We start from the raw sequence: 12,722 nt of genomic DNA on the forward strand, positions 1-12,722 counted from the left end.
ACGACAAAAAAACGTTAAAAAACAGCCGGAGCCTAACCTCTGCTTGGAGAGTACATTTTATCACCAAGGACACCTTAAACAGAGGCTTTAGTTTAGATCTTGCTTTGGTTTGGGCTCACAATCAGCCCTGATCAACGTACCGACAGAGGGTGGTACGTACTACGATGTCGTCGCAAGTTGACAGTGTTTGTGTTTGTGATCTTTTTTTTCTTCTCGATAATAAAAGTAGCCAAGTTCGTCATAGTCAGAGATCACTTTCACCAGCCAGATACCTCTTGACTTCAGTTTTGATGTGAACTTTTATTCTACTATCTAGAACAAAAGAAAGCATGTTTTACTGATTCTTTTTAGATCTATTGCATTGAGAATTTAATGGCGCTGTCAACTTCAATTCAATTAGATCTTCTATCAGTTCTAAAGTATAATATAAACAGAGCATGCGGCATGCCTTTGGAGTACTACTACTAGCGCATATAACACTGCCCATTATATAAGCATAGAGCACAGTGTAGGGTATTTCTGGATGGACCAAAATACCTTGGGGGTCACTTCGTGCGTAAGTGGCCAGAGTTCAGGTATGGCTGCTATGCTCAGCCGGTCAGGGTGGGAGGGACGTGAGAGTTGCATTTGCGGATTTATCATGTAAGTGCTATTCGTGTTCACGACTAGATATCAATCTTTGATACATGTAGTATGAAGTTCAAGTTTAAGCTGTTGGCTTTTGTGTGAGTAGCTTTGCTTCTGACATTCGTATTGACATTTGCTTTATCTATAGTTATCTCCAAAGCATTGCAATCATGTGGTTGGATTGTTTGGTGGGTCTTTTGTGGTATTTTCTGCGTTTCTACACACCTCTCTATAGTGATGTGATGTACTTTTTTTCCTGTTTCACGCGAATCACAAGAAAAGAACGTAAATACAGAAAACACCACAAAGGACCCACAAAATATGTCCGTCTGATGCACCTGCTTAGGGTTTATATCTGTGACAGTTAGTAGTGGTAGCCATGGTCTTAATGTATACAGGAGGTATGGCCATTGTAGGTTCGGCCTTCAACATTGAAGTTGCTGTTACCCAATAGACACTGTATACCATCACTTTCGTTACCGTGTGTTTCCACCAATCAAGAAACAAAGAGAAAGTGTGTGATTTGTTTGCCAAACAACTGCAATGGCTGCAAGTGTCATTACAGTTGTCATGTTTTACACAAGCATATGTTGAACGCTGTTCTCTGTTCCTCTTCCTTCTCTCCATACAGATGACGGTTGCCGAAGAGACATGGCGTATTACCGGGTCAACGACCACCTATACTTCAGCAACGCAGTCTCGGCTCGAGATCTAGACAAACTTTTGTACCTCAAGATAACCTGCATCATTAACGCCACCCAACGACAACAAAGCGCACAGCACCCATCCATCGATTTCCATCGTATCTCTGTGGCCGATTCCCCTCAGGAAGACATCCTCAAGCACTTGGACAGGGCTACAAATATAATCCACGAGACGGCGAGGAAAAACGGGCGGACCTTGGTACACTGCAAGTCCGGCGTGAGTCGTGCGGCGACCATTTGTATCGCTTACGTCATGAAGTATCAGAACTTGTCATTGCGAGAGGCTCATGACGTGGTGCGCAAAGCACGCTGGGCGATCCGGCCAAACGACGGTTTCTGGGAGCAGCTCTTGACGTATGAAAAGCGTCTGAGACACACAAACAGCGTAGAGTTCATCACCATACGGTCTCTGAGACTACCTAGTGTCTATCGACAGGAGTATAGCAATATGAACCAATTGTAACGCTTTGTGCGGAATGAGATGAATATTGTGTATTTTTCTTTTTCGTCACAAATTACAGAAATATAAAGTTGGTCTCAAATGAGTTGTAACGTAATAAGGATCTACATGTATTTCTATTGTCGGATATTGGCGTCTACAAAAATAAGTTACACCTGTATCTATGTAAAGTTATCATAGCTTCCAATAAATTTTGATAGAAGAATTAATATTGTCCGCCTCTGATACCTTCCTTCCCTTGGTACTGATGAGGGTACTTGGTATTTGTCCTAAATTTATGAGGCGTCGCCAAGGCCACCGTAGCCAGAGATTTTAGAGCTTGCTTGAGTTTGAACGCCAGAAGTTGGTATGTGATGTTACATATCTTGGCGTCGTCACAAGTTGTCAATTTAAACGGTACTGTGAGGAATTGTTTTTTTGGATCATAAAAGTAGCCATGTGCGGCATACTAGCCAGATATCACTTTCGCCAGTCGAATACCCAGTGACTTGTCATACTTGATATGAACTTTCATTCTCTTATCCAGAACAAAAGAAAACTGTCTATTTTACCTGATTTTTCTCTAATGTATTGGAAATCCAAAGGCGCCGTCAACTTCCATTCAATTTGATATTTTTGTACGTAAAGTATAATAAACAGAGCATCCGAAATGCCTTTAATTGGAGTACTAGTGCTGAATATAACACTGCCCATTATATAAGCATAGAGCACAGTGTAGGGTATTTCTGGATGGACCAAAATACCTTTAAGTGGCCAGAGTTCAGGTATGGCTGCTATGCTCAGCCGGTCAGGGTGGGAGGGGCGCGAGAGGTGCATTTGCGGATTCATCATGTAAGTGTTATTCGTGTTCACGACTAGATATTAGAGTAAGGGCCAATCTTTTATAGTATTAAGTTCAAGTTTAAACTGTTGACTGTCATTTGAATATTGACTTTGTGTAACGTTGCTTTGTATCTACTTCGCACTGGCCTTCGCTTTATCTATAGTAATCTGCAAGCAGATGTATCGGTTCGGTTGTTTTGTGGGTCTTTCGTGGCCCTATCTGCGTTTTTACATATATTTCCATAGTGATGAAAAATAAACGTAAAGACAGAAAACACCACAAAAGACATAAAAAATAAGTCCAACAGTTACTAGTGGTAGCCGTTTTTTTTAATATTCGGGTAAAATATTACAACATGTATACAAGAAGTAAGGCCATCATAGGTTCGACCTTCAACATGGAAGTTGCTGTTGCCCGATAGATATACCATTATGTTTGTTACGGTGTGTTTTTTCGCACACTACAACAAAGAAACAAAAAAGATCCCTAGAATGTGTGCGACTTGTTAGCCAACAACTGCAATGGCTTCAATTGTCATTAAAGTTACACAAGTGTGTGTTGTCCTTTACGTTATAAGTTATACCTGTACCTACGTAAAGTTATTGTAGCTTCCAATAAATAGTGATAGAAGAATTCTCCGCTTCTGATACCTTGCTTTCCTTGGTACTGAAACGCCTTCACAGTAAGAATGACAACAATGATTCGAACTTACGATGTTTACGATAGTTAACGTTAATGGTGAAGATTTTTGCATTTTCTGGCCATGATAAGTTGAAGCTAGCCTAATCTTATAGAATATCTCAATTTTCGTCACAATTGGTCCTCGTGAAGTGGACTATTGAAGTCAGTTTCTGTTATGTCTTCCTTACATTTTACTTACCACTATACTCTTGGCACCTTTTGGGAGAGGGTATAATCAGTCAATTTGACATCGCTATCAGTCAGTTATGCCACTGCTGTTAGGTTCCCGAGAATAGAGTTAATTCCAGTTGTGGCGGCCATGTTGGATTTCTGGGGTCATCCGGGGTCATGGCACCAGAACGAGACTGCAGGTGGTACCAGCTGGGCATTCTACTATATAGGCTGTATTGCAGACATAAGTATGCCATCTTCGGGAATGCATTTCACCCCTCTAAGATTAACAACTGCACAATATATGCCTGTTATCTATAGAAAATATTGTTTGGGACATTTGAACTTGATTTTGGTGATGTTTTTTATTAATTTTTCACATTTTTTCTATGGGTGACCTGAGAACAATTAATGTCAGTGTTTATATCCTCCATGTGCGCTGTGTATCGGTAACTGTTATTAAACCCTACAAAAACATGAAAATATCGGACTGACAGATCTGTTCATAAAACTACGTACATGTATTACTAAGTTCTATCACCAATTTACCTCTTCCACTGACGATAAAATTTACGTTTTTCTCAACATTGGCATTGAAAAATCCCTAACAGAAAAAAAGCTGCTACATTTCATCCCACAATTTTATGGACCCAACACGTGGACTTTTTGTGTAGGGTTATGTTGTGTAAACTAGAATAAAACAATGAAAACATGAATTGGGAAGAAAGTAGAGGAGCACACCCGGCATGACATTCCCATAGAGCGTAGTTTGCAGAACGGATCTTGGCATCAATAAATCATCAGAACAACTGCCAAATGTCTTTTGAATTTCTACCCGCAAAGATGTCATCCCCATATTTTGCGTATTTGTAGGGTTTAACCCCAATAGTAAACCTACTATATCACAGTTACCAGTACAAAGCACTAATGGATGATATAAACACTGACACTAATTGTTATATGACTGGTTTATTTCGAAAACAAACTGACAGTAACATAGCAGCCACAAGGCTGAATTACGACATGTCATTACATCAATCATTAAAGTAGTTAAAATCGAATATCATGAATCATTACAATAGTACAGCTCTTAAAAATCGTTGCAGACGAATTAAATCAGTATCGGGATAAAGCATATAAATTAGTATTTGCAGTAATATCAGCATATCCCTTTATCGGAAGGTAAACAAATATTTAAAATACACAATGACTTACTATTTGATACAAAGCACAAACATACAGGTTACAATTACTTGTTCAAAAGACGGACCATGAAGGGTACAGCGCTGTTGCGATAGCGTTCAGTTCTACAGCGAGTAGTGTTCAGTTTGTGGGATGACCTTGTCTGTCTACCACTGATCTCACCTCTGGCTGGTGGCAGTAAGTGCAAGAAATGATCGGACTGACTGAGAGAGTTAGCAAAGTGTGTGATCAGTTCAAGACGTCGTGCTTGTAGCGAAGGTAGACCCAAGTCAGAACAGGCATCAGTGTAAGACGTGTATCTCTGTCCCAGTATTATGCGCACAGCTCTCCGTTGGACCTTCTCGATCCTGTCACTAAGTGCAGTGGTGAGCCCGGAGTGCCAGACAGGGGCACAATACTCCAGGACTGGTCGGATGTAAGTCACATACACTGTGACTAGGTCGCCGATGGACACGTTAAAGTGTTTCAGATCACGGAGGAGGTAAAGGCGTCGGCTAGATTTGTTACAAATGTTGTCAACGTGAGAGTTCCAACGTAGGTCAGCCTGCAGAAACACGCCCAGGATCCTCATCACTGGCACCTGTTGTAGCTCAGTGTTGTCGATCATGAGAGATGGTGTTGGGTACGGGACCTTCCTGAAATGGATGTACATAACTTGACATTTCTTGGGATGCAACTTCATATGGCTGGTGCGAGACCAGTGGTCCAGGTCGTTCAAGTCCTGTTGCATATGAGACATACTTAGGTTGGGGGTTCTTATTTCCAAGAGATTCAGGTCGTCAACGAATTTCCAGCGTTTGGAGGCAGCCTGATGTGCGGCGCTGTTGATATACGCAAGGAAAATCAACGGCCCGAGTAGAGTGCCCTGGGGTAATCCGCAGGTAACCTTCAAGCTGTCGGAAAGTGTTCCATGGTAGCGTACAACCTGGCTCCTGTTTGAGAGGAAGTCTACGATCCATCTTGTCACAGAGGGGCGCAGGCCAAGATCAAGCAGACGTTGGATAGCGAGGTTGTGACACACACGGTCGAACGCCTTGCTATAATCGGTTGACACAAGAGAACACAGGACGCCGGGTTTGTCGGTGGCTTTGAAAACCTCGTTGGTCAGATCTAGGAGGCAATGTGTTGTCGATTTGCCCTTGAGGCAGCCGTACTGTTGAACATCGATTTGAGGAACGATGTCGGTCAGCACCCACCGCGAGACAAGGCGTTCGGCGACTTTCGCTAACAAGGATGTAAGGGAGATTGGACGGAGTTCAGTTAACAACGGGGGTTTGGTCTTAGGAATTGGAACAATAACCGCACATTTCCATTCATCCGGCACTAAGCCTTGTTGGAGGGAGCTATTGAGAATGTCGGTAAAGGGCTCGCTCAGTTCACACGCAAACTCCTTGATTATTTTACCTGGGATGCCATCTGTTCTCAGGTCACCCATAAAAAAATGTGAAAAATTGATTTAAAAAATCACCAAAATCAAATTCAAATGTCCCAAACAATATTTTCTATAGATAACAGGCATATATTGTGCAGTTGTTAATCTTAGAGGGGTGAAATGCACTCCCGAAGATGGCATACTTATGTCTGCAATACAGCCTATATAGTAGAATGCCCAGCTGGTACCACCTGCAGTCTCGTTCTGGTGCCATGACCCCGGATGACCCCGGAAATCCAACATGGCCGCCACAACTGGAATTAACTCTATTGACATATTAAATTGTTTCAAACTGAAGAAAAATCCCATCAAAACCTGACAAAATGTGCAAATCAGATATATCATTTTTGTTTAGATGTAATTCCTGATTGACAGTGACAAGTGGGCTGTCAAAGCTGGTACATGATTCAATTATTTTAAAGGAGAAATAATGAGTTTTCTATCAAGTTGGTTAATGTTTTTGCAAAATACTCGGTGCTTTCTTGCTAAGTCATAATTGGCCATCTACACATCAGAGAACCTCCAGTCCGTCTACAAAGACAGGGAGAAAGCAGATGCTACTGCCTGGGTTGAGGGGGGGGGGGCTGGGGGGGGGGGCTGGGGGGGGGGGGCTTGTCCTTAAAATGGGGGGGAATGTACTTTTGCCCCCCGGGACCTAACACTGTATCACACATTGCTCACTAAAACCGTCTTTTAATCAATCATTCAGAAAGCTTTCATACAGACTGACCTGGCGTGCTCGGTCAATTATTCATGACACGAAATCGGTATTAGTTGTTTTTATAAACTGCTCAGTACAACGAAGGCTTATACTTCTAGTACATTATCAGAGCCTTCGCGCTACAGTGGCGGACAGTGTAACAATACATTTCAGCTTGGTGTCAGCAACTTAATCATTGATGAACATGGTGCCAGGAAGGTGGGCTGTTTTTGTTCTGCTCGGATGTCTGGTAGTCTTTTCCTTCCTGTTCCAGTTTCGCCATACGCTGTACAACTGGAACCACCTCGTATCTGGTAGGCAAGGAGACAATACAACACAGAGTGTATCTATAAGGTATTTCTTAATAATTTTGTCTTTTCCCAGAAATATCAATATTTTCTCTATGTATATCATAAAATTCTACGGTGAATTATATCTATAATATTAGGCAATCACAGGTAAACGCCAGAAATTGATACTAGCACCTTTCCCGATATAGCCTATCTTTCTTGTTTGTAGACCCGGTATTGTACCGTTGATATCACTGTATTATTGATAGTGTCCAAACAATATTGTCTATCTCCCGTATATTGATTATTAGCATTTTGATACCGCACTTGCATGCAAGGTTTTCCTGTTACTTTCACATGGCGATTATTGTCCATTGGTTTGCGTCAAACTGATAAAGCCATCTTGCATCTAGAGTGATCTATTAATTCGGTTTTCATTTATTGAGGATATGCGTTTCATTCGGGGTATTTGTTGTTCCCATACTTTGATCATATCTTTATATGATTTTCTTTTTGTAGCTGACTTGAAATTGAAATTATCAACTTGAACTATTCGAAAATGCTGAATTTGAAATGACCATTTGGCTTGTTGGTTGGTTGGCAGTTCTACCCTGCATGTTTTAGTTGCTGCCGTTTTAGAATTCATGTAGCATTTCTCCCTCCGAGTCTACGTTTTGTGTGCCAGAATGACTGTATGGCAAAACCACGGAGGCTATATTTCTATGTAACCTCCTTGGTAAATCGAATACCGAAATAACATTTAAAAATCAGTCAGCCAAAAGGTTCAACAACGACTTTTTGGTCCTTTTGTTCTTTGAACAAAAGAGTTGTCACTGTGTGTAATTCGTTCACGTCGCAAGCCTGGAAGATCATTAGCCTTCATATATTATGCTTTGTCGCCGTCAAATACTTCACTGTCTGATTCTTTTTGCTATGTATATATTGCTATTATCTGTCGCAGACACCTGAATCATTCTTCACCCGAAAGGCTTTTTTTATTATGCCCTTTGATTTCAAAACAGGCTTCAGTCCTTGTTGCTAAAAGAACGTGCTCTGTGCAGTCATGCAACAGGACAATCATTCTAGTGCCGATATTATGGTTACACACAATACGGCTGTCAGAATATATGTACATCAATGTCTATATTCCCTCTAGGGCAGGGAAAACGCCCAGCGGTCACGTCAAATCGGGCGTGAACATCACGGATAAAAGCCACGCGAAAGAAGACGTTGGGTACGAGATAAACGTTACTGACGTGTCCTGGAATCACCCCGCGCTTGCTGATCACTGCCAGACTCGGAAGAGTTTTGTTTTCATCAAAGTGCACAAGGCAGGATCACACAACACCGCCTGCATTCTTCAGGTACGTGTAGCAATACTTGTAGTACGCGAAGAAGCAAATCCTGAAATCCAATTATTAAGGGAATTATCTAAGCCTACACGCAAAATCTACACGTTTTGCTGGAGGAGAGTGTGTGACAGAGAGACAGAGACAGACAGACAGAGTCTGGGACAGACAGACAGAGGCAGACAGAGACAGACAGACAGAGACGCAGAGATGGCAGGAGGTAGAGAGAGAGACAGGCACAGAGAGACAGAAAGAGACGCAGAGAGAGAAGGAGGCAGAGAACGAGAGAGAGAGAGAGACAGACAGACAGACAGAGACAGAGACAGAGGCGCAGAGAGAGAAGGAGACGGAAAGCAAGTGACAGAGAGACAGAGACAGAGAGACAGAGTCAGAGAGAGACGCAGAGGGAGAAGGAGACAGAGAGAGGGGGAGAGAAAGGGAGGGAGGGAGGGAGAGGTTGCGCTAACAATATCATTTTTCTCTTTTGTTTCTCCTCCAGAGATTTGTATGGACCAACAACCTGACCATCATGCTACCACAGAACCCCGACACGTCCGTTCTGAGACGTCCGGATCTGACGTATGTAAAACCGCCATTCTACCCTCCATATGACGTCATGCTGCATCACTTACGCTACAACAGGCCCCAGATGTCAAACCTCATGCAGAAGAATGCGGTTTTCCTCGCCATCTTACGTTACCCTCTCAGTCACCTAAAATCTTCCATCAACTATTTTCACGTGGACAAACGTCTCGGATTACGAAAGGAAAACCCTCTGGAAGATTTTCTGAGCGACCCCAAGTATTTTCTCGGCACGATGGCGCTAAAAACAAGGAACTGGCAGGCTTTCATGATGGGCATATCTCCATGGTACTCTGGGAACAAGAAGATGGCGCAAGCTCGTATCCAAGAACTTGGGACAGAGTTTGATCACGTGATGATTTTGGAGTATTACGACGAATCGTTGGTGTTGCTGAAAATAAAACTATGTTGGAATCTTCAAGACATCTTATACGACAGACAAGTCCGGAATTATCGTTCTTATTCCTACAAGAACGCAGAAATACCGGAGAAGCTTCAAGAAAACCATTACCGCTCAAGCGACCTGGACTACAGATTGTACGACTTCTTCAACAAAACTCTCTGGCGGGAAATCGCAGAAGGCGGAGACGATTTTCGGAACGAAGTAGAGTTATTCAAACGAGTGAACTATGAAGTAAATCTCTACTGCAATAGCTCTGCAAATGAGAGTAGTTATGTTGTGCAAGGGACGATATGGAACGAAGAGTTCACGGTTGACCAGAAGTTGTGTTCTGAGCTAAAAATGAGCAGGACAGACTGGGATAGGCGCTTTTTCAAAAGGCAGGGGAAGGTACCACAGCGAAGGACAAAGGGCACCAACATCAGTTTTATCAAGGATTTTGTAAAGCGTGCAGGTGTAGCTCACCGAAGGAGAGGTCCTCAAATGGGCCCGGTGAATGTTATAAAGGTTTAATCATTTGTGGTCCTTCTATGAAGGATAACATAGGAAAAGAGGAAGGCTAAAGTGCTGCTAAAACTAGCTCCTATGCTGATGTAAATGGTGCCAATTTTTCTGATTTTTATTCAGGTTTGTTATTGCGTTTATGATGTTGTATGAGAGGCATTTTTAGGGTAAGAAGTTCAATTGCTACGCAATTACGAAGACAACCAGTGGATAAAATTGTAATCATTATTTGATTTTTTGTCATTCATCCAAGTAGACGACGAGTGTATCACGGGGATTTTTAAAAAAATGAAGAACACATATTGTTGTGTGTTGGTTCGAGTAAAGATCCTAAACGGGGAACATGCGGCTCCAGCGTCTTTTCTGAAGATGTGGCGTAAGTGTGAACGGTTGGCTTGAGGTTATCTTTCCCCATATACTATAAATAAACAACAAGTAGTTACCTGTTTACCGAGCAAAGGTTGTCTCCCTGTACCTTTACCATGAGGACAAAGTTTAACTTTCTCTCACCTGTCGAGGTCAGGAACAATGGCGAAGCTCGGAACGGCCGGGCTTGTCTTCGTCACGGTATTTGCTGGTTTGCTGTAAGTTATCAAGTTTTCCCATTCTCTCCAGCTTTCAAATTACCATAACTTTATTAATTTGAGTATCGTTCCCATTTTAGATTCACTATTCGCAATAGATGTTGTTAAACTATGCATTGCATGTATGAAGTTACGATCATTGCAGTGTTTTAAATTTCCGAGCCGTCTTTCCGTGGTCTTTTTTTTTTCACAAGAGAACTTAAAAATTAATGAACCACAGCACATACATATATCTTAGACAAAGTTTTCTAAGGGGCCCATTATTGATCATTTTGAAATAATCGCTAGCGTTGTAACGCCCGAGTGTACGGTACAAAGGTTTCCTGCGACCATTATCGTACCCTTTGACCTATGTTTCAGTTGGTGTGTACATGGTCAGCTTGAAGCCAGGACCCTGTTCAGGTAACACAATAACTCTATTGCAGTCCATGCCCGAAGACTGATTGCAATCGTACAAGAGTACTTTAAATAAGTAAAGTAAACAAACATGCAAACAGTAGACAAATGGGTAGAAGCAAAACTATCAAATAGTACTGTTTGGTTCAGCAGCTAGTGTTGACCTGTTTCTACGCCGTTTCAAGTAGACAAAAAAAACTGGATGATTTTGACAGAAAGACTAGGAGAATTGAATATGAGTATAGATTACCATTATTACCTTTACCATTTTGCAAGTCAATGGAAACATGAACATAATCGACGGTACAAAACGGACGATGAAGAGAGGGCGAGGTTTGCTACGTTCCAAGACAACCTCCTCAAGATCGAGAAGCTGAACGCAGAATACAGGTGACCAACTCGGCTACTAGTATTTTGAAACGGTCTGTCACCACATAGAATTTTGAATTTTTGTTCGCTTTCGTTGCGCAGATAATGGTCTAAAGTGATGAATTTTCATAAGGTCTTACACAGGAAATACTTTTATCATTTTTGCTAGAACGATCTCATGTAATATGACGCTTTCTTTCATGATATTATCTTGGTCCATATTTTCTTATTTTATAAAGGATATTGTACTCGAAGTTGAAAACACAACTAGTCCAGTGGACTAGCCCCCTGCTGTAGTGATTGTTGTCTGAGAAGACGGTACACACAGAAAGTGCGGGGTAGATGTTAACTAAGGACTAACTAATATTATTTATTCATTTACCATAACGTATGCTACTCTGTTGTTTGAATTGCTCAGTGGGACAGAGTTTGCGACTAACCAGTTCGCAGACATGTCAGGGGATGAGTTCAGGTCGAAGATTCTCATGCGGCCGCTCCCTCCCCCACAACACCCGAGAGAAAGGTACGTTCTGCGTTACCGTTACGTTAGCCTAGCTTACCGTTACCCGACACTGGGACTAAATCGACCGCCGTAAGATACCTATCGTACGACTGTTATCGTGCGATAGATTCATGATCAGTTTGCACAGAATAACAACTAGAAATGGCAAATGCTTTGGGCTATGCTACTATGCGGTGTGTATTTTGGTGTTTGTTGTGACATTTGAATGAATGATAGAGGGGAAACACTACCTTTAGTACAGTAAATGACCATCCTATTATTTCTGACCGAAAATATTTCGTCCCATCTGAAGCTTATAACCCTTTCAGTAACCATTCCTTAGCCGATTCAGCACAGTGATTCAACAATACATCACGACATATCATTGCAGAATTCAGTCGCCAAAGCCATCTTATTGAGTAAGTAAGCTCTTGTTTCTCATTGGGTCTGTATCTCATTTCGTATTCGAATTCTGCATAGATATTTGCGGGCTGACGGCGAAGTCAATGACCTACCAGAGGCTTACAACTGGGTGGACCATGGAGCCGTCACTCCCATCAAGGATCAAGGTAAGATAAGATAGGATCAAGCATATTTCCCTCCCTAGCCCTGTAGTATGACAAATGTACTGGAAAGACTGTGCAAGTATATGGTAAGTCGCATCCCACGTGTCCCATGATTATTACATAGTCTGTTACAAAATGTTTTAGTCTCGCAGAGCTCACACATTTAGTTTAAGTAATGGAAGCTGTAAAACGTACACTATAATAAGCTGTATTCTATACAAAAGGTATTACTCAAATTATCGTTTTATGTGGATACACTTGGGTAGCGTAGTCGTTTGACATAAGACGATGGCGTAATACCCCCCCTCACATAAGGCGAAAATCGATCGGACGACGAGTCTGCGAGCTCTCAATTACGAGGAGGTATGACCCTGCTGCC

General features: G+C 41.9%; 3 protein-coding genes across 3 annotated transcripts in view; all 3 read left to right on the forward strand.

Moving 5' to 3' along the window:
- The first annotated feature begins 1,258 nt into the window (after positions 1-1,258).
- LOC118417768 (dual specificity protein phosphatase 18-like) lies at positions 1,259-1,996 on the forward strand. The gene has a single exon (XM_035823473.1). It carries the CDS (start codon positions 1,279-1,281, stop codon positions 1,792-1,794), a length of 516 nt encoding a protein of 171 aa, XP_035679366.1. The 5' UTR covers positions 1,259-1,278; the 3' UTR covers positions 1,795-1,996.
- A 4,939-nt stretch (positions 1,997-6,935) lies between these two features.
- LOC118418297 (galactose-3-O-sulfotransferase 2-like) lies at positions 6,936-9,967 on the forward strand. The gene is made up of 3 exons (XM_035824151.1): positions 6,936-7,155; positions 8,248-8,455; positions 8,940-9,967. The coding sequence occupies exons 1-3, from the start codon at positions 7,001-7,003 to the stop codon at positions 9,933-9,935; spliced, it is 1,359 nt and encodes a 452-aa protein (XP_035680044.1). The 5' UTR covers positions 6,936-7,000; the 3' UTR covers positions 9,936-9,967.
- Positions 9,968-10,454: 487 nt separating this feature from the next.
- Positions 10,455-12,722, forward strand: part of LOC118418160 (cysteine proteinase 1-like) — a 5,339-nt gene continuing 3,071 nt past the window's right edge. Inside the window, exons 1-5 of the mRNA XM_035823996.1 lie at positions 10,455-10,510; positions 10,871-10,912; positions 11,183-11,296; positions 11,694-11,798; positions 12,258-12,346. Of these exons, the coding sequence (XP_035679889.1) occupies positions 10,455-10,510; positions 10,871-10,912; positions 11,183-11,296; positions 11,694-11,798; positions 12,258-12,346 (406 nt within the window). The remainder of the gene's footprint in view (positions 10,511-10,870; positions 10,913-11,182; positions 11,297-11,693; positions 11,799-12,257; positions 12,347-12,722) is intronic.

The sequence above is a fragment of the Branchiostoma floridae genome, chromosome 6 (assembly GCF_000003815.2).
Source record: "Branchiostoma floridae strain S238N-H82 chromosome 6, Bfl_VNyyK, whole genome shotgun sequence".
Classification (NCBI taxonomy): domain Eukaryota; kingdom Metazoa; phylum Chordata; class Leptocardii; order Amphioxiformes; family Branchiostomatidae; genus Branchiostoma; species Branchiostoma floridae.